At 64.4% G+C, this 24193-nt stretch overlaps 1 protein-coding gene across 1 annotated transcript in view; it reads right to left on the bottom strand.

The window, feature by feature from the left end:
* The window catches only part of CBFA2T3 (CBFA2/RUNX1 partner transcriptional co-repressor 3), an 83040-nt gene that overhangs the window by 12569 nt on the left and 46278 nt on the right, over positions 1-24193 (bottom strand). The window contains exons 2-5 of the mRNA XM_027118965.1: positions 8163-8309; positions 5131-5208; positions 796-1037; positions 588-677 (exon numbers count right to left, since the gene is read on the bottom strand). Coding sequence (XP_026974766.1) covers positions 588-677; positions 796-1037; positions 5131-5208; positions 8163-8309 — 557 coding nt within the window. The remainder of the gene's footprint in view (positions 1-587; positions 678-795; positions 1038-5130; positions 5209-8162; positions 8310-24193) is intronic.

The following is a 24193-nucleotide window of genomic DNA, read 5'->3' as shown; positions in this document are numbered from 1 at the left end:
CCCTGGTCCACTGTTTACCTTCCGTGACGGCCACACGGCTGCCTTCCAACTGACACCCGCTCAGCCATCTGTCTGCTTACCCACATGACCACCGTCTGTCCGCTGTCCCCCTCCCCTCGCTCCGTTCCGGGTACACCCTCGCTGCTCCTCAAACACAGCAGGCACACCCCTGCCTCAGGGCCTTTGCACGTGCTGTCCCCGCTGCCTGGCTCTGTCCCCCACTCTCCTCCCTCGCCCTCCTCTATCCTCAGAAGGCACCCTCCCTGTAGCTCCAGAGTCTATGGCCGTTGCTGTCGGCTGGCATAGAGCAGGTGCTCAAAACATAGCTTGTCGAGCAGCTGAGTGTATTGGTCACTAATATAACAGGATTGAGCCTGGGAGCTTGGTCTCCGAGCACAGGGTCGGGTGGCTGACTACTCTGGCCTGGCAGCGAGCTTGCAGGAGTCGGCCGTGACGACGGGTCAGCACTGATCCCCCCTGGGGGACAGGGGAGTCAGAGTCTCGAGAACAGTGGCTGATCTGAGCTGGCAGAGAAAAGACTCGGGGCTCCTGGGGCCCCAGCGCAGGGGAAGTGGGTTTGTCCCTACCTTCAGGAAGGGGATGACGAATGGCCGCAGCGGGAAGTTGGTGGCCTCCTGGAGCTTGGAATGGAACTCCTCGATGGTCAGCGTGGAGTTCTGGGGGGTGGGGCGGGGCGGGGCAGGGGGAGAAAACACCTTGCTTCAGCCCGGGGAGAGGAGGGCAGAGACTGAGGGCTGGCCCGGCCCGGGGTCACCACGTCCCCACCCGACTCACCACGAGCCCCAGCACCAGCGTGCGCACACGCTCCCCGATCTCCGGGGAGATGTCACTGCCGAACTGCTGCAGGGTGGCCAGGAAGCGCTTGAGTTTGCTGAGCTGCCGCGCCCCGCAGGCCGGGGGCAGCTGCTGCGTGGACAGCGCGGCGGTACACGAGGTGGCTGGGCCATTGCTGAAGCCGCTGGGCGTGGATGGGGTGCCGCTGACGACCGTGGGCGAGGGGCTGCTGCCGTTCATCACTGCGCGGGGAGAGGCGGGCTGAAGACGCGGCAGGGCGGCCGGGCCCCACGGACACCCTTTACAGACGCACAAACTGGGGCCCCGGCAGGGTGGGAGCACAGACGTGATCCAGGCGTGGCCCGGGCTCAGCGGCCCCTCGGCTTTGCTCTGGGCCGCGCAGTCAGGCCCTCCACACCCGGGGACACCACGGCCGCACGCTGCCTGGCAGACACGCATCTCCTGCGAACAGGTAGAGGGGCTTCCCCACAACCGGGATCTGCGGGCCCACCCTCCTCTTCCACGGGGAGGTCCCTCATCCCCCCTAAAGGGTAGTGACCACCCCCCCACCACGACAGCCCAAAGCCACGCCCCAGTGCCTACGCAGGTGCCAGGCTGACGGGGCTCAAGGTGGGGCAGGGGAGCCTGGACCCCCGGGACAAGCGGGGTCGGATGCTGGCGGGGGGACACCGCACAGCTGCTGTCTGGGGCTGCTGCACGGGTGGACGTGTGCGCACACGGGCCCCAGCTGCGTGCGGAGGACGAGCAGGTGACCCGAGGGGCTTGCGCTGAGCTTGTGCGGGGGCCCCGGAGCAGCACTGTGGGTGCCTGTGGTGACAGACACTGGGATGCTGTGAAGGGGACCAGAGGCAGAACCGTGATCCTCAGCTGAATCTGCCCCAGGGCCGGGGAGCCCTGCAGAGCCTGACCACCTGCACCCACTCCCCTGCACCAGGGCCTGCACAGAGATCAGAGGTCGTGGGCTCCCAGGGCCCTCGGTGATGGCGGAGGGGGTCTGGACACGGGAAGGCTGCATGGGACCCGCGCCTTCACACTCCTGCTCGCACACCCAACTCCCGCTCCTGCGCACGTCTGTGCTCCCTACACGACCGTCCCGAAGCCCACCCTCGCCCACACCCTGCACTCCACGCACCTTCCCTCCCTCAGCAGCCCTGCACGCACCTCACGCAACATGCCAAACACACGTGCACTCATGCTGGCATACACGCGTACACGTGCACGCACAGATACATAAATGTGCACACACGTGCACACACCTCATGTGTGCTCGCACACAGGCCTATATGCACTGCACGCATGCACACACGTATGTGCACACGGACCCAGTGCACAGCCCACAAAGACCTATGCACACACGCACACACGTGCACACACATGCCCACAAGCATACCCCACATGCACACTTGCACACGTGTGCACACACGGGCACGATGCAATGTAGCCCCACGGCGCACCCATGTGCACACCCACACAGCACACTAGCACACGCACACGTGCAGGCGCACGTCTCACTCACTCAGCTGTGGTCCCCAAGGCCCGTGCCCTGGCCCTCCCGCCTTGTCTGGCTGGGTCTGTGCAGAGGCCGCGCGCTCACGCCTCGCTGGACTAGGGATCTGGGCACGCAGGACAGCTCAGAGCTGCTGTTTTCTCAGGGCCGGGTTTCTCCAGGGCTCCAGCATCTGCCGGGGCCTGTGTGTGTGGAGACGGGGGAGCAGCAGCCCCCTTCTCCGGGCTGGGGATGCTGCTGGGCTCGGCTCTGGGAAGCGGCCCTTCTGAACAGCCGCAGCACGGGCGGAGGGTGTGTCGCCCTGCCCCTCCAGACCACGCCAACCCGGCTATCCTGACCTGGCTCTGGGGGGTGACCTCCGCCGTCTTGGCCTCGCCCAGCCTGCAAGGGGGGAGCACGTGAGGTGACCGCATGCCCGTCCCTCCTCCCTGCGCCTCGGCTATCCCAGGGCTTGGCTCTCCAGGTCCCGGTTGCCGGCTCCACCCGCCCCTGCAGGCCTGTGGGAGGTAGCTCCCCTCCAGCCCTAGGCCTGTGCCCTCCCCCTTGGAGCTGGAACTGGCGCCCCCCGTTAACCCCGAGCCCACTGTCTGGGCGGCTCTGCACCTTCAGCTTCCATGACCGCCTGCCGGCGACACCTGCGAACGCTCCCCCCGGCCCCCCCGCCCTGAGCTGCGGGCCAGGGACAGCCACCTAAGCCCCAGGCAAGGGGCCTCGCAGTCCCTGAGCAGCACCCACGGTGCTCAAGGTCGCCTCCCGTCCCCCGGGGGCCCCGGCACTCCGCAGACCCTCAGAGGCACAGTAACGCAGCCCAGCCCTTGTGGGCGCAAGATAAGCACCCTGGTTGGGAGTGGGCGTCCTGGACCAGCCCAGACATGCCGTGTGGGTGAGATTCGGGCCTGGCCCCCATTTCCTCATCAGCACACGGCCCTCGGCCCAAACCAGAGGTGGGGCTTCTGGGCCCGGAGGACGGGGTGTTCCGTCTGCTGCATGCTCCCCCTCGCAGGACCCAGGTTATCCTTCTCCCACCGGAAGGCGCCGGAAACGCCTGACCTGATTGCTTTTACGTGTTGGGTGATGGCTCATCGATAACCGGCCCCACGTAACAGACGTTTGGGAAGCACTGGTTGAAAGCCAGGGTTGGCGCCAAAACAGACGTGCTGCCTCTGTGTCCCGAGAGGGGGCGGGCTTCAGGCGTGGTGACCCGCTCCGCTCCGGGGCCCGCGCCCTTCACTCGGCCCTTGGTCCCGCTTCTCCCTCCCTGGAGACACAGTGCAGGTTGAAACCTGTTTGCCCCCCTGCTCTGGGCGGCCTTAGAAGCTCCTTCCAGGACCCACAGGTGACACGCCGGCTCAGGGGTAATCCTACAGGACAGTCACTCTGGGGACTTGCTCTCGCTCTGGGATGGAAGGAGCTCCAGACACAGAACACGAAGGGCCCTGTCCCTCACCCTCTCCGAGGTGTGTCCAGGGCACCCTTGGACCAGAAGACTCTGCTGTTGTGCTAATTTTCTCTTGTCATTGTGGAGCTGATGCCCGCCCCCCCCCACACCCTCGTCGAGACTGATGACAGCCGCTGGCGGTCACCCCAGACAGGCCGGGAGGTGGCCTGCTGCATGGGGACCTCACCGCAGCGGGGGCTCCTGGTCACTCACGGCAGAGCTGGGCCGTCGCTCGGGGTCTGGATCCTCAGGGGCTTCGAAGACGTGCGGCTATCCATGCCTCCTGGGACCCCGCCCGCCAGCCCCTGGCCTGGCCTCCCCGTGGCGCCCTTACCCGCTCGCCCTCGGCGCCTGGTCCTCCCGGCGGCCGGCCTGCCCTCGCTCGCTGCGCTCCCTCCCAGGCTGCCGGGCAGTCTCAGCCGCTTGCTAAAGAGACGCCGAAAATAACCCTAGGCCACAAGTGCTTTCATTCCCGCAACAGGTGTGTTACTAAGATAGACCACACGTGTCCCGGCCGAGGTTTGGGGGCACAGCGCAGCACCCCACGGCTCCCCCAGCCCCGGGGCTGGGCCGGGGGGGCTAGGACGAGGCACCGAAAACAGCCCCTCCCGCCAGCCCCCCTCCCAGCCTTGGTGCTGGGAATCGCCATCCTCCTGTCCACACAAAGCTCACAGGCATCACAGCACCGCAGCTCCGTGCACACGCCGGGCCCTAGATGATGCCACACCTGGGCTTACATCGGGCCGGTCCAGATGGGCGAGCCCACTGCGCTGGTTGGCTGACACACACTGCCAGCATCGCCCCATGAGAGCCTCGCCTAAGGGCATCAGCTGCGGCTTGGGCGCTTGGACGGGAACGTCCACGAGTGACCAACATCTGCTGAGCACCCCGCGTGGGCCAGACTTCGTGCTGACGTGGCCCAGGGCTTCGTGCGATCACCCCTGGCGCGGGCGCCATAACTTTCTTTCTACAGGTGGTAGCCCCGGCCTGTGGACACTGTGCCTGGAAGGGTAAGCGTGGGGTCTGCCCCAGGCTGGGGTCTGCCCTTGAGATGGGCTGTGGACTGGCCACTGACATCTGACCTTCTTGCAACTCTGGGACCTGCCTGACTCGCCCTGTTTTGAGTTGGGGAAAAGGAAGCTGAGCGAGGCCATCCGCCTGCCTGAGGCCACAGAGCGTACGAGCGGCAGGGCTGGGTGTGAACTCAGTCTGTGACTTGGGGGTCCTGGCTGCTCTGCTCTCCTGGGTCTGTCCCTTGGGCTCCATCCCCTGAGAGAGGCCTAGCCCGGCGGATGCAGGGGTGCAGGCAGAGCAGTGGGCGCCGGGTGAGGACCTCCCGGGAGGCCGCGGTTTTTGTTATTTTACTTACAAAGACAGACCATAGACCATTTTAAGCAGCCATGAAAACGGCCGTGGGGCAGAGACATCGCAGGCCCGTCCTCTCGATCTGTAAGCAAAATAAGAAAAGCGCGCTGTGAGGAAGGAGGCCGGCACCGGACGCTGCCCTGGGGGCGTCTACCGTCGGCCCCCCCGCCTCTCGACAGCGTTTTGGGGATTGGGACTCTGTCACCACCTTGGGCCAGTCCACAACCTTCTCTGGGCCTCGGCTTCCTTCTCTGAAAAATGGGCTGGACCAGGGGATGTCTTAGGGCCGTTTCTGGTGGGAACATCTGGGGCTCCACAAGGGTTCTGGCACCTCCCTGGGTAGGGGTGGGACACCCTGGCTCTTAACAGCTGCGTTTCTGGAAAGCGCCTGGTGACCCCACTCGGCACCATCCTCAGGGACCCGGAGCCCAGGTGATGGGCTAGAGGTCAACAGACACACCAATGGTGGTCCCGAGACGAAGCCCAGGTCTGAGCTGCCGCGAAGGGCAGAAGCACCGAAGAGGAAGAGAGATTTGATTCATCTGAGCTGGAGTTAGTGGGCAAAAGCCACAAGGAGACAAGCTGTACCACTGTAAACAGAGACTGAGCCCCTGTCACGGGAGCAGGATGGAGCGCTAGCCCCTTAAGGGTCCTCCCCGCTGCCGAGTAGCTCCTTACATCCCTCCCCAGAGTTCTCTCAGCCCTCTGCCCCAGTCCCGAGCCACACCACAGCTTCAACTCTAAAATGAATTCGTGCCCAGGGCAGTCACCAGGCAAGGAGAACCACAGCCCTCAAGCCATGGCTCAAGGTCAGTCTCTGGTCAGCTTGGCTCGCAGGCCGGTCCTGGGGAATCTGGGGAGGTTCTTGGCAGGAATCCGCAGGGAACGCGGGGGCTCCGTCTACTCTGGCTCCCACCAGCAGGTGCACAGACGCGGTTAACCTCCCTGCTTTCAGGGAATTCGTGGGTTAGGGAACGAATCTGAGGCCACCTTGGAGGAAGCCTGACACTTAAGACAAAAGCCCCCAGCAGCCAGAGAGCACTAGGCGTCAGCTTAGGAAAGAAAGACGCTCTTGTCTCTCATAACCTGCATGCCCTGAACGGAGCCGGGACCCCAACGAGAGGGGACGGACCCTGAGCCACACGCAGGCTGCCACCCGCACGTCTGTTCCCAGGCCTCACGGAGGCGAGCCGGTGGTGTCAGCTGACCCCAGCCCAGTCCACAGCCTGGAACATCTGGTTCCCAGACCAGCACTGTCTGGAACACGGGCTCCTGGACCGGGAAGAAAAGCAGGCCAGGGAGTCGCGCCCATGAGGGTCGGGGTCCCCAGGTCGGAGCCCTCGACCTCAGATGGTCTCTGCTGGTCTCTCCTGCTTGCAACCCAGACAACAGTTGCGGGGCAGGTCATCTTCCCAGGGGGAGCTGCTGTTGCCCCGTCAGGAAGAACTCCTTTTCCCGCCCGGGCTGAGCGTACGCGGGGGAAGTTTCGCCAGGCTGCAGCCTCCCCTCTCCACCCACGAGGCCGCACGCGGAGGCAGCGGTCCGTGGACGGAGACCGGCCTGCGACTCAGCCCGAGGTGAGGACTGACTCTTCTGGAAAAGAGGGAGGGGTGACAGTCCCCGGGCGAGAAGAGTGAATGAGACAAAGCACGGCCACCTCTGGCCACTCCTGTGCGGCCAGTGCAGGCTGCGCACCCAGGATGGCGGAGGGCAGGGCCCACCCCAGTCTCCGGCACATGTGGGGACCCTCACTCAGACCGACCCCGGGGGAACAGAAGCTGGAACCTTCTGTGCCAAGCGATGTGTGGGGAGGGGTGCTTGGTCATTAAGCTCCTACTGTGCAGGGGTCGCCCTGCTTTCAGGTGGCTGCTCCCGGGAGCAGGTGGTGTTGTCCCATCTCCCAACAGAGACCAGCTCACAGCCAACATCCTACAACAAGGGGCCCAGCCCGACCTCCTTCTCCAGGTGGGGGCCGCTGCCTGGCCTCGGAGGGCAGAACCAGTACCCTTCACGCCCAGATATAAAAGGAGCAGGCCGGGCCCTGGGGCCCACCCTGGGCTCTGAGCACAGCCCAGGACCCCGGGTGGGTGGAGTGGAGCCCGATGAAGCCGGTGGGAGCCAGGGGCCACCAGGCCAAGGCATTTGAGGTTCCTGCCCCAGAGACGGGCTTCATTAGGGTTTCAAAGCCTGGGGAAGGGTCCCCCGGTGTGGGGCTTTCTGGCTTCTGAACATGTGGGTGGGGGAGGCACGTGGACTGCCCGCCAGAAACACCTAGGACACACTGCTGAGCCCTTGGTCGAGGGGACAGGGAACAGTGTCCCCCCAGCAGCCCAAGCCGGGGGTCTCCTTCTCAACTGCTCTGGCTCAAAGGACCGGGGCTCAGGTGGTGCCTGTGGATTCCGAAGCCCACCCAGACCCTCTGTGTGTGCCGAGATGCTCAACCCAGGGCCCAGGGCCAGAGAGATACCACCATGTTGCTGGCAGCCGAGGCCCCCCTGACCCCAGCTCCTGGCCCACCCACACACCCGGCTCAGGCCTGGCCGCAGAGCTCCTCCAAGGCCACAGCTGCCTCCAATGGGCCCTCCAGGGCGTGCAGGCCCAAAAGGATTCACCCACATGCAAGTGACCTGCTGTGTGACCATGGGAAATCCCTCATCCCTCTCTGAGCTCCAGGATAGCAGCTAACCTTGACAGAATGCTCACCGTGTGCCCACCGTGCTAAGAACTTCTAACTCACTCGCCCTCACAGCAGCTCCTTGAGGCAGGGGCCATGACCAGCCCGGCTTTGCAGATGAGGAACGCCAGGCCCAGAGAGGTTAAGAAGTTTGCCCAAAGCCTCACAGCTACGAAGCAGAAGAGCTGGGACCCGAACCTCAAAGCTTGGGCCCTGACCCATGATGACATCCTCCCTCTTAAAGGCCCAACAGGGGCGTTTACAGGTCCAGGATGGAAGCTCGGACCTTAACGGGCTCGAGGGACCCCCGGAGGTGCCTCTCCCCGCTGCGCCCCTCGGGACCGGGCCCTGGGGTTACTCACTTGTGTGGGGTGTGAAGGGGGGGTGTCGCGTGGCCCCCTGGGACGCGGCGGGCGGCGGGGGTGGCATGCTGGGGGGTGTGGCCTGGGGCTGTGTCTTCACCTCGGCTGGGGAGCCAGGCATCGCGGAGGCCTTCTCCTTCCTGTCCGCTGTGGGCGTCACGGCCACCGGGGTGGGGGAAAGGAGAGAGAGACAGAGAGAGAGAGAGCACGGGTGAAGCAGGCCGAGGGGCACAGGGGTCGGCGCCGCCCAGCCCCACCTGGTTCCCGGCTAAGGGCCCCAGCAGCTGGACGTGGGCCTATGTTGCTGGGGGCCCAGGTGGGCGACTCCCAGATGGCCCCCAGGTAGCTTCCGGCTCTGCCTACAGAGCTCGTCCCAGGCCCCAGCCTGCCCTAGATAAGCCCCAGGTGTGCTCACAGGTGGCTGCCATCCCACCCACCTAGGACCGGAGAGCAGGCTTGGGTCGGCCCATTTCAGGTGGGCTGGAGGGTGTAGCTTTCAGAACTCTGGCCAGCCAGAGCCGGGCTGGAGTTCTCACTGTGGAAGTGGCCCTGGGGGAGCCTGGATTGTCTCTCTTGCAGACCAGGGAGTCGGGCGGCATCCCCCAAGCCTGCGGTACCCCGACTCTGCTTGCATCAGCCCCTCCTGGAGGGCATGTGCAGACAGCCTCCCCACCCCCATTCCTGAACTCAGCAGGTCCGGAGCGGGCCTGAGACTCCGCACTTGTAACAGGCTGCCGAGGAGGCCCCCGGGGCCGCAGCTGCCCAGGTATTCTTTGCAGGTGGAGGGGGGTGAGCCTCTGGGCCTCCCCCCTCCATCTTAGCTCAGGGTCAGGCCGCAGAGACCCGGGAGCAGCGGCTGGGATTGTGGGTGCGTCCCCGCCTGTAACGAACAGGCCCAGCCCACGTGGCCCCAGCCACTGCTCGCCCTGCTGACACGGACGGAGTCTCCCGGGGGCCGGGGGCCGATGGGGCCAGGCTTGACACCTGTCAGCCACCACCAGGACTACAGCTCTGTCCCTCTGCCTCTGCCCATCCTCCCCTCCCCGGGGTCCCGCACGATCTGGGCAGAGGTGGAGACGCACATGCACCCGGGCAGCCACCTCCGTGAACAGCGATGATGCTAATGAACGGCATTTACCGCTACCTGTGCCCCAGACCGTGCAGACCTCCCCTCATCGCTCCCACATCCTCCTTTACAGAGAGGAGATGCCCTCGGCACTCCAGGGCCCAGGGGGTGAGAGCAGAGAAATCCCCTCCCCACCGGGCCCCATGGAAGGGGGAAGCAGCCGCTCACCAGCAGCCACCCGGCCTCGCAGCACCTGCTGTCCACTCAGCTGGCCTCCCTCCCGCCGGGCGCCCTGCCCCCCAACAGCCCGTCTGTCAGGAGGCTGACGGCTTGGCACACGTGTGCCACAGCTGTGGGGGCCCGTCAACGCCACGCCTGGCTACGGGGCTGGCGGCCAGTCTCCAGTGACAACCAAAGAAGGAAAACGTGGCCAGCGCCGTGGGCTCCAGGCCACCTCTGTGGGGTGCAGCCCCATCCTGGCCAGCCCTTCATCTGACCAGGCCACCCTGGGGCAGGCAGTCCCGCCAGCAGGCCAGGGAGGGCGCTTAGGGTGCCAGACTGGGACGCCGGGGATGCAGGGCCTGGTCGGACCTTCCAAAGCCCTTCCACGTCGGGCCTTCACCGGAGCATCATGGGTGGAGCAGACCAGAGAAGTGGATGGAGAGAAGCCGGCGGGAGGGGGCCATCAGGGAGGGTGGACCGAGTGTGCCCGCGATGACGAGGGTGCCACATCGCAAGGAGTCTTGCGCCCACCCCACTGATGCCTGCCGGGCCTGTGGACGGAGCGGGCAGTGCCCTGCTGGTGCCCGGAAAGCAGGCCCGAGGCTGTCCACTTACAAAGGAGACACACACACGCTTCTGGAAGATGACAGTCGTGGCTCCTGTTCCCAGGAAACCCTGTGAGGGGGACGCTGCTGCCAGCCCTGTTTTACAGGCACAGAGAGGTGCAGCCATCCACCAAGGGCACACAGCACGTATGGTTTGGGTGGGTCTGCAGGGTTCCAAGGCCTGGTTGACATCAACGCGAACTCTCCTCCTTGCAGGAGAGGCAGCAAACCCAGGTGGATGGAGGTTCTGGGCTGGCTGGGTGGGGGCACCCCTGCGGCTCTCCCAGGTCCCACCTCCAGCCCTGGGTCCTGGGTCCCCAAGGGCTGTGCACCGTGGAAACCCCACAAGAAACCCCACAGGTCTTGAATCTTGTTTGAGTCTGGCTCTATTGCCTCCTGGCTGGCTGTGTGACCTAGGGCCAGTCACCTCACCTCTCTGAGCTGACTCTGTAAAGGCTGAGGGCAAAGCGCTCAGTGAAATTCGGTCACGGTTTACGGAGCAACTTGTGCGCCGGGACCCTGCTCTGGAGGCTGCCCTCGGCACACACCCCAAGCCACAAAGCAGAAGGTGACAGAGCCTCTCGGGGAACAGCAGAGGTGGTGTGGAGACGGCGAGCGACAGCAATTGTGGTCCAGGAACAGAGAACACAAAGGCAGCAGGGAGTGTGCAGGGCCTCTAGCTGTGCAGGGAATCGACAGGAGGCTGGCTGGGCCGGGCTGGTGGGCAGTAGGGAGCCAGTGAAGGTTCTGCACAGCATCCAGTAGACATCATCTCTCCTGCCTGAAACCCTCCTCCCCTGCACGTGGGGCTTCCCAGGGTCCTACCCCCCGGCCCGCTCCCACGACACCCAGAGCCCCAGCTCCAAGCCCTCACACCCCCCCCGGACCACTCCCCCTTCCCTCCTGGGGGTCCAGCTCCGACCTCATGTCCTCAGGAGAGGGGTCCCCACGTGAGACATGAGGGTCTCTAGCTCCCCTGGAACGTGACCCCCCGAGATGACCTTGTTTCCTGGCTCACCTGTCGCAGGGTTTCTGGAAGGCCGGCCACGAGAATGAGGTCACCACCGGCAGCCCTCCTAGGGGGGTCTCCCTGCTCAGGGGCCAGAGGGGGCAGGTCGGGGGGTCCTGGCTGCCCTGCCTCCAAGGTGGGCCGACACGGGGGCTGCTGAGGGGCTGTGGGCGCACCCACAGCTCACCCTGCACCCTTGCCTTCCTTGGGGCTCGCCGAGCGAGGACAGCAGGGTGCGAGGGAGCTGAGTCCCACCCTCCTGACGAGTGGCTGCCTCTGAGCCGGGCTCCCCACCTCCCCGGGGTGCAGCATGGGTCAGAGGAGGAGGAGAAGCGTTCTTGGTGGGGGGCCGAGCGCCCGCCGTGGTCACGCCACCCACGGCGGTAGCTATTATTACCGTCCTCTCGCCGCCTCTGCACCCCCGAGTGGGGAGCCCGGGTCAGCCCGCGCTGGAGCCAAGCCTGCCCGCCTCTGGCCTGCGTGGCCTCAGGGCACACGGCTAACAAGCTGCCAGACAGGCAGCCTCACTCTCCCAGGAGCCGGCTTCCTGCCCAGCCCCTTTCAAGGGCCCACGCCAGCCAAGGGCTGCTCCCTCACCCCCTAAGACCCACTGCGAGGCTCGGACCCCCGAGGGCTAGGGCACAACCTTCCTGACCATCTGGCAGCCTGGGTAGGGCCGTGTAGGCAGGACCCTGCACCCACAAGCCAGCACGAGCAGGAGCTGGCCAGGACGCGGGGGCCTGGGGAGGGGTCCGCTGTTGGGTGCTGACTGCTGGGGGCCGGTGAGGGGGCAGCTCCCACCCCCGCCAAGGCTGCGGCAGGGGGGACGTCCCGGCAAGCTCCAGACTCCACCCAGAAAACCTGGGCCGGCCTTGTGGGGCAGCTCTTCCCCCCTCCCCCATTCTCAGGTACCTCTGCCCCCAGCGTCCACTCCCAGGGGTCCTCAGCCCCGGGGGAAGCCAGGCCCCGTGTGCTGCACGTCCACACGGCATCTCATTGGATCCTCATGGCCCCCCCAGAAGGCGCTGTCAGAGCCCCTGTACCGTGGCATCCTGTGCCCCGCCTATGAGAGGCACTGACCCCATCCATGGGACCCCGGGCTCGAACGGTCCCCCTGCACCCACCCCGGGTCTGCGTTTCCCCCACTCCTGATTCTAGGGTCATTGGGGGTCCTCAGCCCGAGACCCTCCACCCAACACCAGGGGTCCTCCTACACAAGCCCCCTTTTAGGGAGCTCTGATCTAGCAAGTTGGTTATGGGGCCCAGGCAGCTGAATGTATGTCAAGTTTTAAGTTCCTTGTTTCTTATGAGATTAATATATAAATAACAGCTTCCCCCATGATGGCTTAGCACATGCCCCTCATGCCTCAGCTTGCCTACCCCTCAGGACCCCAGGGACCGACTTTGACTAAGAATTCCATACCCCTGCTCGAGGACACACTGCACCTCAATAGCAGCCCCAGGAGGCAGGTCCTGCCATCACGCCCATTTTATAGATGGGGAAACTGAGGCTCGGGGAGGACAAGTGACTTGCTCAGGGTCTCAGAGCCTGAGGGCAGCAGGGACCGAGCCTGGGGAGTCTCCATCAGAGCCTCAAGCCCCCGCGCCCTGCAATCACTTGGGAGATTAGAAAGTTCTGAAGCCAACCCAGGGCTCCCTGCATGGGCCGACCAGCACACGGAAAGGGCAGCTGCCTGGGGTTTGAGGCCGGGGCAGGTTCATTGCTCTGAGTCAGTGGGTAATGCCCCGGGCGCCCTGACTCTGGGGCAGGGGAGGACAAGGACCACCTTCCCAACTCCTCGGGTTCTTTCCAGATGTTAGAGCTCCAGGGAGGAAGAATCGGGCAGGCCACAGCATCCCTGTCCCTTCCCCAGCCCCGTCAGCAGCCAGGGGCCAAGCCAGCAGCCACGGCAGCCCCAGAATCCCACACAGAAATGAAACAGAAGATGGGGCGGAATCTGAAGACACGTCTGGGCTTATCCCCAACCGGGGCTCCCCGCCAGCTCTCCTGGAGTCCCCCACAGCGCCTCGACCAGAACGGCGGCCCTTGTGCTGCCGGGCGGGAGACATCTCTAGGGGTGCCAAACCCCGCACCCACGGTCCTGGCTCAGAGGTAGGCAGACAGGGGCGAGGCGCCCAGCCAGTGACTCGTGACCCTCTCACAGCCCTCGGAGGCAGACGGTGCTCTGCTCCATCCTATGGATGGGGAAACCGAGGCACAGAGGGGCTAGGCGACCTGCTCTGTTCACACAGCTGAGAAAGGGCTGGAGGCGGCCCCAGAGTCTTACCACCTGCCCCGAGGGCTGCCGCTGGAGGCGGTCCCCGTCCAATCTAACTGTCCGTCCCCCGCTCCCCACCGCCCCATTCCGATCCTGTAGGGCGGGGGGTGGTCCCCGCTGGAGACACCCAGTGAGCTGGAGGGTGAGACGCGAGCGGCCCCCCTTGGGGCTGGACTTCCTCCCCTGGCCTCTGTCGCAGCCCCACCCACTGCCCCGCACTCCCAGCCCTCGAGAACATTCCCAGACCCCTGCGGCGCTCCCCAGGGCCCCGGGAGACCCTGCGTCTTTCCCAGACCGCGGCTCCAGTTCCCACTACACGTCACTGATCTGTTGACAGAGGAAGCTGCTCTCTGAGCCGGGCGCAGCCGGTGGGAAAGAACGTTGAGTGTGTGGAACAAGCCACCCCATCCATCACTGTCCTTGCCTCCTGTGTTCCCAGCCCGCCCTGCCCGTCTGAGAACCGGCCACAGCCCAGCGCTCCCAGCCCTGGGGTTCTAGAACCCTCCACGGGAGGGGGGCCATGAGCACCGGCACAGCCCATTCCCCATCCGTGCACCGCAGAAACAGCGGGCCCCGCTTTCATCTTTTGTGCTCTGATTCTGCCGTTACCTCATTTGACCCTCATAGAAGCTGCAGGAAGTGGGAAGGTGGGAAGGTGGGCCGGTACCGACGGGTAGCACAGCTACGGTGACAGAGTCCGGACTGCGAGCCAGGCCTGAGCTGAGCAGGCCACACGGGTTCCCCGGCCTGGGAGGTGGCAGATGAGGAGACCGAGGCTCAGGGCCCAGAGGCCGCTCTCTCTGTGGGGTCTCGGGACGTGACCTGTGGCGCACCCACAACCGGTCCCTGGCACTGACCCGCAGGCAGGCAGGGCTCCCCAGGCCCGTGGTAGGCTCGGCAGGAGGCCTGCACCCTGAGGAGAAGCCCTGCGCCTCGGCCCCTCCCCTGCGAGCGGGTGGCCCCTGGGCACACTGCCCGGCCTCAGCCTCCACAGCTGTAGGTAGGGGACGAGGAGGGAGCCCCACTGGGCCCGGCTCTGAAGTGCTGGCCTCCGCCCTGGGCCGGGCAGCCGGCCGAGGTTCTGAAGCTCCTGCCGAGGTGGACCGGACGCCGGACTTTCTTGGAGGCAGAGGGGCGAGCTGGGCCCTGAGACACGTTTCCTAAGAGCATTACCAGGTGGCCCCCTGCCCCTCAGCCGGCATCCTGAGAGTGCCCCAGGACGCTCTGTGACTGGCCGTCCCCTCTGCCCTCACCTCCCACACTCTCCTCCATGCCTTTGCCTGAATGCGACCATCTTTCTCAGCGAAACCAAGTGCCCAAAGTAGGGCCAAGCGCACAGGAGGTGCTCCACAAATGCTGTGGAGTCAGGCCCAAGGGAACGGGGAGATGGTCCACGGACAGCGGGACGGTCACAGCCTCTCCAGCCCCACAGGCTCCCTTCCGGCAGACGCCAGTCCTGAACCCCCAGCCCAGAGCCTCGGCCAGAGACGAGGGGAACCTTCCCAGTCAGGTGTCCTCTGGAGCCCCGTCCTCCGTCCTCGGAAGGCCTGCGGGCAGGGCAGCAGCTGGCTGGTGTCAGGTGTCCCAGGAAGAGCCCAAGGTGTCCCCAGCGAGGGCACACAGCCACCCGTCCCCGGTGCCTCCAGGCACACTCTGTCCTGCTCAGGCCAGACTCTCCCGGGAGGATTGCAGTGTCCCATCCCCACAGACATCCTGCCCAGGGCGGGGCAGCCCATCCATCGGGGCCCAGCCTGGGCTCCCGGGACCCTTCATCCCACACCAGCCCTCGAGGAAGACGCCGCTATCACCCCGCTTATGGATGGGGACGGCAGGGCCCAGAGTCACAGTAAGCGAGGTGCTTTCCCATCAGGTCCAAACTCTGCGTGTGACATTCGGGGCCCGCACGGCCTCATCTCCGTGTCCTCCAAGGCCCCGACGGCTCCCGAGTGCCCACGCTCTCTCAGGCTCCTCCTCCGCGTGGCGGAGCCCTAGTCCGGGTGGATGTCGCCGCCCGCTGACGCGATGAGGAAATCGAGGGGCTGGAGGTCGGGGTTCACGCAAGACCACAGCTCAGCGAGGCTGCAGAGTCCTGGCTCTGGCACCACTGGGTCCCGGCCAGGATTCCCCTCCCTCCTTCCCTTCCTTTCTTCTTACACCCCCTATCACACCACCGCTATGAGCCCCAAAGCCCCCTCTAACTACCAACAGCCCCCGACCCCCCACAAGCACAGAGGAGACAGAAGCGGGTGTGTCTGTGGGGAAGTCAGGCAGCGCACGCTTAAGTCCACGGCTTCAGGGCGTCCCTCGTGGGCAGCACCCGCTCGAAGACGTGCCCGTGTGTCAGACACGGACACTGTGGGGGCCCTCGGACCCCGGTGCAGCGTGGTCGAGCACGGCACCGTCCCCCAGCAGTGACAGCTCGTGGAGGTGAGAGCAAGGTGCCTCGGCCCACGAGCGGCCCTCCTGAGCGCCGGGCGCCCACGGGGTCCCACTGTGTCCACACGAGGGGTGGACGTTGTTCTGCTCACGCGGTCCCAGGCAGGTTTCTGGCCTTATGACTGTCAGGCGGGACCTTGGAAGCCGTGAGAGACGCAGGCGATGCTGGCGGTGCAGGCGAGTCCTTCCGGAAGGCCGGCCCCGAGCACGCCCTGGGGACAGATCCAACTCCTTCGAGCTCACTGACCACTGCACACTGGCTGCTGTGGGGCCTGGGCAAGGCGGGACAGACCCACTGCCAGCGCGCAGAGGGGGCGGCGGGACAGCGGGGGCAGACACCTCTGCTTAGGTAGCTCCTGCCCCCAGAATGCCCTCCCCTCCCCTCAAGGCTTCCCGGAGGGTGGGCGGGGGGTTTCTCTCCTGGACCCTGGGGCTCTCGAGCAAGCCGGGCAACCGCCTGAGGGCTAACGTCCTGGAGCAGGAAGAGGGGCACAGGGACCCTCCCAGAGCCTCCCAGTGGACGCGTGTGGGACAAACAAGGGAAAAGCTAGGCCTGCACCCCAGGAAGCAGCCGCGTCTCAGAGGGGCCTGTGACCCCTCCGGACGGGGCTCTCAGGCAGAGGCGGAGGGACTCGGGGGGCTCCAAGGACATGGGGTGACCCGTCACATCAAGATGGGCGGGTTTGACCAGGAGGCTGACCCCTCCCCACCCCCTCCAAGGCCAAGGTCAGGGGACGGCTTGTCTTTGATCCCCAATGCTCTGCAAAGCAACGCGAATTCTGGGGGGCGGGCAGCCCTAATGAGTCCCAGGAGCTGGAACTTGGGCCGCTTCCCACATCTGGTTTCAATCAAGGTCTCCACCGACCGACGAACCAGTAATAATATACACAAGGATTAGTATCTTCCCTCCCTTGGTCTGGGCAGCCCTCCCGCCCCCGCTGGCGCTCCAGCCACGTCCCTTGGATCCTCCCGCGTGGCCCTTCCCGGTCCTGGGGTCTGACCGGGAGGGCTGTTCCTCTGTGCATTGCTGCTGCCGCCGCCGCCCTTCCCGCTGCAGAGCGCTTAGCCACCCCGGCCGGCCTGCCTCCAGGGACCCTGTGACCACCGGGCCTGTGGGTGACAACAAGGTCACCCGTTGCCATAGCAACAACACTGGGCCAGGAGCCAGGAAATCTGGGTCCCCCATCCTGCTCTGTGACCCACTAACTGCTTTTTTTTTTTTTTTTTTTGGCTGTACGCGGGCCTCTCACTGTTGTGGCCTCTCCCGTTGCGGAGCACAGGCTCCGGACGCGCAGGCTCAGCAGCCATGGCTCACGGGCCCAGCCGCTCTGCGGCATGTGGGATCTTCCCGGACCGGGGCACGAACCCGTGTCCCCTGCATCGGCAGGCGGACTCTCAACCACTGCGCCACCAGGGAATCCCCGACTAACTGTGAATCCATAAAACCACCCCAGCATGGCTCTGAGCCTCGGTATACCCCCATCGGTAAAATGGGCCCATGACTCCCTCTTCTCAGGTCGGGGGTGGTCTTAGAAAAGGAAGCGTAAGGAGCAAGGCCACTGTGGCTCCTGTGTCGGGGAGGCTCCAGGTGGCCTCCCTCCGCCCGTCTCAGCCTCTCGGCTGGAGTGTCAGTGGATTTTCTACCTGAGGCCTCGGTTTTCTCACCTGTGAGATGGGGATGAGAGCAGGGCCGCCCCGTAGAGGCTCGGAGGGACGGGACATGCTCAGCCAGAGGCTCCCAGAGGCCCGTGAGCCTGGGCACCAGGCGGGGCACAGCTCTCATTTTAAACGGGCTCCCTTTTGCTGGGAGCTGCGTATGTGCCTGGGTGCCAAGACCCCCTCATCCTGACAGAGCCCTGATGTGTAAGACCCGAGTTGCAGATGGGGAAACCGAGGCACAGGGCGCGTGCCCGGGGTCACACGGCCATAAGGCAGCAGATCCCACACGTGCAGCCCTCTGGCTGACGACCCTGCTGGTCGCAGGAAGAGTCCCTCACTGAGGACCCTCGGAGCCTGCCCAGAGGGGTGGCGGTGAGCCTCTGTCTGGGGGTGGGGTGGAGGGTCCCCAAGAGAATGTCCTGCTACCCAGGGCAGCCCCTCACAGCCTCAGAGGGGGCGCTGCGGTGGCCAGGCCGCCCCCCGCATCAGCAGGGGCTCATGGATCCCGCTGGTGCGGAGAGGAAGCCGTCTGCCTGGACGGGAGTTTCCCTCCTACCACCGAGATGCTGTGAAACTGGGCCAGACACAATCTCCCCACCGTGCTCCAGCCCAGGGGTCGCCTCAGGAGCGGTCCGATCTCCCCTTTGGTCTGGCTGCACGCCCCCAGGCTGGGAGGCCCCGTCCCAGGTGCTCCTGTGCGGCCGCAGGGCCTCCGCACCTGCTGGGACGCCCCCCACGTCCACACGAGGCTGTCTCCTCATCCTCACTCAGGACTGGGTCCCAATGTCCCCCCTTAAAGGAGCCCTCCTAGCCCCCACCCCTGCCCTCCCTGCTGCATCACCCACTTTATCTCCTGGGGAGCACCTGTCAGCACCCGCAATGGTGGTCCGTGCAGGTCCCTGTGTTCACCACCCCTCGCCTCAAAGACACGGGCCTCGTCTTTCCATGCACTGCTAACCCCAGACCAGCACCGACGCCTGGTGGTCCGTAAGATGCTCCACAAAGGTGTGCCGGCTGACCTGTGAGAAACCCAGAGCGGCCCCGCCTGCCCTTGTGCTGCCTTGGCCCCCGGCCCAGACCGTTCGTGTTCACGTCGGAGAGCTTCGTGGCTGTGGCCGGAGAGCCCGGGCGGAGCTTGGCTTGGGACCTGCCCCGCCCAGTGGCCCCAGCAGGTAGTGCCCCTGTGTGTGTGTGGGGGGGCGGGGGCCGAGGAGCTGTTCTGAGCCTGCCCCACAGCAGTAAAGCTTGCTCGTGGCTGCCTAGGACACCCGCCACCTGCGGGGGTGGACGGATTGCAAAACGGCCTCAATTCTCGCGCCCCCCCGCCCACTCACACCCCTTGCAATGTGACTGCAGCTCTTTCCACCCAGAGATGGAGTCGATTTCCCTGCCCTTGGATCCGTGCTGGCCCTGGGAGTCGCTCTGGCCACTAGGATGCGGCAGAAGTGATGTCAGCCGGCTCTGAGCCGGACACCAGGCGGTCAGCTCCACTTGCTGTCCTGTGGAGCCTGCTGGAGGGGAAGGCTCACATGGGGCAGGGTTGGCCCAGCTGCCCCAGCTGGGGGTCCAGGCGCATGAGGGGCCCGGCCACACTCAGCAGAGCCAGGAGCAGGCCAGCCAGGACCAGGACCTCACACATGAGTCGCCCAAAGACTATAAGGCAGATGAAGGTGGCTGTTTTAAGGCACTAAGCTTTGGGCAGCTTGTCACCCAGCAATAACTAGCAGGTACACACTGGTACTTAGAACCACATTTTGGAGCTGGGAGGGCCCTTAGAGACCCAAGGATCAGATGTTACAGGGGCAGGTTCCAGCTGGACCAGGGTTCCTGCCCCTCTGCTCCCTGCTCTGGTGGAGACGTCTGGGCTCAGGTGAGCAGGCCACCCAACGGACCACGTCTGAGGACATCATCCGGCCCAGACAGCGACCTGCAAGGAAGCTCGCCACAGCATTGCTTGTGAGGGGGATGAGCCCACAGATGACAGGTCAAACACATCCTCCGCCAGGGGGGCCCTACGGAACCTGAAGTCACACGGTGGGTACCTTCACTCAGGAAACGGCTTTTCCGTGCCCACAAGCCTGGAGCACTGCACACACAAGGCACAGCGGCTTGCTCTGAGGCGGGGAATCAACGGAAGTGCAAACAGCCGGGCATCGGCAGCAAAGGACAAGAACACTCACTGGCCACTGTCACAGAGGCCCATCGATAGGTCAAGGGGCAGATCCACACGGCAGAATATTATGCAGCAAGGAAAAAGGACACACGTAACCCAGGCACCAACACGGACAAATGTCACCAACGTAAGGCTGAGTAAATGACCCCAGATCCCAAAGGGGACGGGCCACGTGATTCCATTTACACAAAGTTCAGAAGCTGGCATTAGGGTCAGGGTGGTAGTCCTGCGACAGGCAGTGACGGGGAAGGGCTCGGGGCCTGGGGCAGGTCGGGGAACGTTGCCTGGTATCTGCACACTCTGTGAACACTCCCACACACACTCTTCTGTGTGTGTGCTGTACTTCAAATACCCGATTACTAGCGAAAATGGTGCCCCAGAATACCACCTAATAGGGAAAATCAACAGAGCTGGAAACACGTGAAACTCCATCTTGTAAATAAACATACGTGCAGAAAAAGGATGAGAAACAAAAGGTGACCGTGGTTCCTGGTAGAAGGCTGGTCAGAGCCATTCTGTCCATGTCTGTGTTTTCAAGAGGGGTCTGGGGGTTTGGCTGGAGCGAGGAGGCCAGAGCTGCCGCCAAGCGCAGATGCCCCAAACAAGGAGGGGGGCGAGACTTCCTTCTTGGACCAAGCCTGGGATGGTCACAGAGCCAAGTCCACGGCGCCCCGGCGCTGAGCGGAGTTCTGAGGCGGCGGGGTGGAGAGCTCACAGCAGCTGGAATGGAAACCCTCCCTGCTCTCCGCCGGCCGCAAACGTGATCCAGATGTCCCCCGGCTCGCCCCGCGGCTGGCGCACAGAGGAAGCACATTCCTCGCCCAGCTGTCCGGGCTGCGCGGCCAAGAGCAGCTCCTGAGAGCTGAGGGGGAGGCGCCCGCCATCTGGGCCGCCCGCCGTATGTGTGTGACTGTGTGCGTGTGTGTGTGTGTGTGTGTGTGTGTGTGTGTTGCCGGGGGCAGTGGGAGGAAGGGTGCCCTCCTCTCCCAGCACCGGTCCTGGCACTCTGGGAGTCCCCTCCCGTCCACCCATGCACACCTGCCCCCAAGGGGGAGTGGCTCAGCTGCAGGCTGGCACACCTAGTTAGTGTGAACAGACGGGATGATAAACGTGGTGGTGCCTGGGCAGGCACGAGGGGTGTGGGCACGTGGACAGACACGAGTGGGTGAGCAGAAGGCGGGGGGATGGCGCTGTGACCCAAGCACGATGGACAGAGTCCCCTCCTGCAGCTCTCAGTGGTGGAGGCGATGGACACACAGGCCACCACACAAGGTTGCGCGGTAGGGGGGAAAGGCCCAGCTTTGGGGGCGGGCAGGCCGGCCTCCAGCCGTGGCCTCGTCACTGGGGTGGCCCTGGCTGGGCCTCCTCTTCTGAGCCTTGGTTTCCCCAACTGCACACTCGGGCCGACGTCCCCGCGAGGACTAGCTGTGCGCCTGTACAGCCCAACACCTGCTTTGCTCACACACACACACCTGGCGGGGATGTGATGGGGTGGGGGAACCCGCCACCCCAGGAGCTGCCTCGCCTGGTGGGGGAAGTCCTCCTGGAGCCCAGGACATCTACACTGAGGCCTGAACAAAAGACGTGTCCCCCAAGGGCTGCGGCAGCACCTGGTAGAGGCCGCCGCGCAGAGTGTGCACGTGTGTGCGTTTCCTGGGGGGAGGGGCTGTGACCCCAAGGAAGACTGCAGGACACCGGGGAACAAAAGAGGATCTGATATGTACACGGAGAACCTCTAGAAGGAAACAAAAGCTGCCCCTGGGCAAAGGCAGCAAGGCCCCCTCCTCTCTGCCTCCCTCCTGGACCAGCCCCGCTTTTAAACCACCTCCTGATTTATGTTTAAACTGCCTGCCGCCCACCAGCGTTGTGCCCCCCGCCAGCTCTGAACGAAAGTGACAGTAACGTGAGCAACAGACAGACAATGACAAAGTGCCACTGAGCGAATAAACAGAAGCCTTAGTCCAGATCCCTTATTTTAAAAAAGGAACTCACAAAACGCAAGCAACTCTGGCCACAACACCCTCTGAGGATGGTCGGTGCTCAGGCTTGGGTGAAGCGGGAAGCCCTGCATCCGCGCAGGCACACCCGGACAGGGTGCGTCACTGGGAGACGCAGGGAAGCCTTGAAGAAGAGGTGCATTGCCCCTGTGCGGTGTGCACAGCTGAAGCTGGGAGGGCTTCCTGGTGGAGGGCGCAGCTTGGCAAAGCAGTGCGGTCGGAACTCCAGGAACAATCTAGTATCGAGCTCCGCCTGCGCACGAAGGTGGAGAGCAGGGCGGGGAGGCGGGAGGGTCTGGAAACCTAGGCCACGCGGTCGGGATATTCCCCTGCCGGCAACGAGGCGCCCCCGAAGGCTTACCCGATCCCCAAGGCATTTTCGTTGCTAAAAAACGTGCAGACTGGCTGCATATCACCTTGAAGGCCCCAGAGGAATGTTGCCAAAATATAAAATAATCAGGCTGCGCCTGTGAATGCTACATGATAATTAGAGACCGCGGTTTACGCTGCGCGCGGCCCATCGAGGGCGTCTCTCCGGAGCGCCGCATGACCCTCCCGCCAGCCCCGAGACACAGAACGCCGCCCTCGGCACACGCGGCCCGTGAGGACCCCGGCCACCCGAGACGGGAGCCACCGATGCGGCGAGGGGGTGTGGCCCCAGGATGCTGCCCGCGAGGCCTGAGGGATCCCACGGGGTGCCCTGCACCGCTGAAGCAGGTTTAGACGTCACCGCCCGCAGAGGTGGGGGCTGAGGAGGTGGTCCGGGCTGGCTTTGCTCCGAGGGCCGGGGTGTCTCCAGCTCTCACGCCCCACTTTCGTAAGGATGACCCGAGAGCTGGTTTGGTTGCTCTGCGGTGAGGGGCAGCCCAACATGGCGCTGCCCCCGTGCCTGCTGCGGGAGCCCCTGTGGACCGGGACTGGGGTGCGGGCAGGCCTGTGGTCTCTCGCCCCACCCAGAGACAACCAACCCCCCTTCTGTGCCCTCTCGCTTCCTGGACGTGGAAGGCCCTGCCCAGGCCCCTCCCTGACCCACACACCCAGGGACGAAGCCGGGCCCACGAGAGACCCCACCACTGCGGGGGCAGCAGCCCTGGGCCCCAGGCCCTCCCGTCTCTGCCTTCATGGGGGAGGCTGGGGGCCACTGGAAAAGCTCACGCTTCCTCTGGCAGAGAACTCAGTAAAGACAGGAGGCGAGGTACCCTGGGGGCCTTACAGCTACAGCATTCTATCGTGGTCAAAGCTCATAGCACCGGGGAGGCCATCACTGCCTCCCTTCCCACATGCTCAGAGAGGTCCAGGTCTGCACCCGAGGTCACACAGCACTGGTGCAGGCTGGGCGCTCCTAAGGACACAACAGGCATGTCTGGCCCCAGCAGCTCTGTCTACTGCTCACCTCCTCAGATACCTGTGGTTAATTTTACAATTTAACGCCAGCCACGCCGGAGAGGCCTGGGGGCAGAGTGGCCTCACACCACCTCTTGGAGGGAGGCACCGGGCCCCAGCCTCTTTGCATCCCGGGCACCATCTTCCCAGGACCCTTCTCCCTGATGGATTCCAAACAGTCCATCTTCTTCCCCAGGAACCGTCGAAACGTTCCAGAAATTCCAATCACATGTCACCCAAAAGTCACGGCCCAGACCCTCCCCCGCAGGGGGGCCAGGAGCCTCAGGGGCCACACACAACCCGTTTCCAGTGCAGACAGCTTCCTGCACGTTTGCTGCGTGCCATGGGCCATGCGTCTCACCCCACTCCCACTGTCACCTCACGCAGTCCCCGGGACCCCGCTATTTCCCTACTTTCAGAGAGTCAGCAACGTGCCCGTGGTGAGCGTGGCAGCTGGCCCCAGGTGGGGGTCATAGTCACACAGGAAACCCGTGACTATAACCCGCTCCCACCCCTCCCAGCCCCCACCCACAGTAACCACCGCTGACGGGTCTCCAGGATCCTTCCAGACACTTCTATGTAAACACAACTCTGTGTGTGTGTGTGTGTGTGTGTGTGTGTGTGTGTGTGTGTGTACGAGACCCGGAGGCTATGCTCATTCCCGCTGCAGTCTCCTCACCTGTGCAATGGGGAGGATGGGCCCCACCCTCGAGGGTTAAGAGGAGACGCAGAGGGCTTCCCTGGTGGGAAGAGTCTGCCTGCCAATGCAGGGGATACGGGTTCGAGCCCTGGTCCGAGAAGATCCCACATGCCGCTGAGCAACTAAGCCCGTGTGACACAACTACTGAGCCCGCGAGCCACAACTACTGAGCCCGTGAGCCACAACTACTGAGCCCGTGAGCCTAGAGCCCGGGCTCCACAAGAGAAGCCACCGCAATGAGAAGCCCATGCACCGCAGCGAGGAGTGGCCCCTGCTCACCGCAACTAGAGAAAAGCCCGTGTGCAGCAACGAAGACCCAACACAGCCAGAAGTAAATAAATAAAATAAATTAAAAAAATAAGACGCAGGGTAATAACTAGTAGAGGCAGCAGCCAGGTATACAGCAAGTGCCAAATTAGTGCCAACCTACAACAGCAGACACCCCGAGCCCTGGTTTTCTCGAAGGTGCTCCCGGAGCCCTGGCTTTCTCGAAGGTGCTCCC

The sequence above is a fragment of the Aethalodelphis obliquidens genome, unplaced genomic scaffold, assembly GCF_003676395.1.
Source record: "Aethalodelphis obliquidens isolate GAN/ISIS:26980383/991018 unplaced genomic scaffold, ASM367639v1 scaffold20, whole genome shotgun sequence".
NCBI classification, from domain to species: Eukaryota; Metazoa; Chordata; class Mammalia; order Artiodactyla; family Delphinidae; genus Aethalodelphis; species Aethalodelphis obliquidens.
This window is presented reverse-complemented; position numbering and strand designations above follow the sequence as displayed.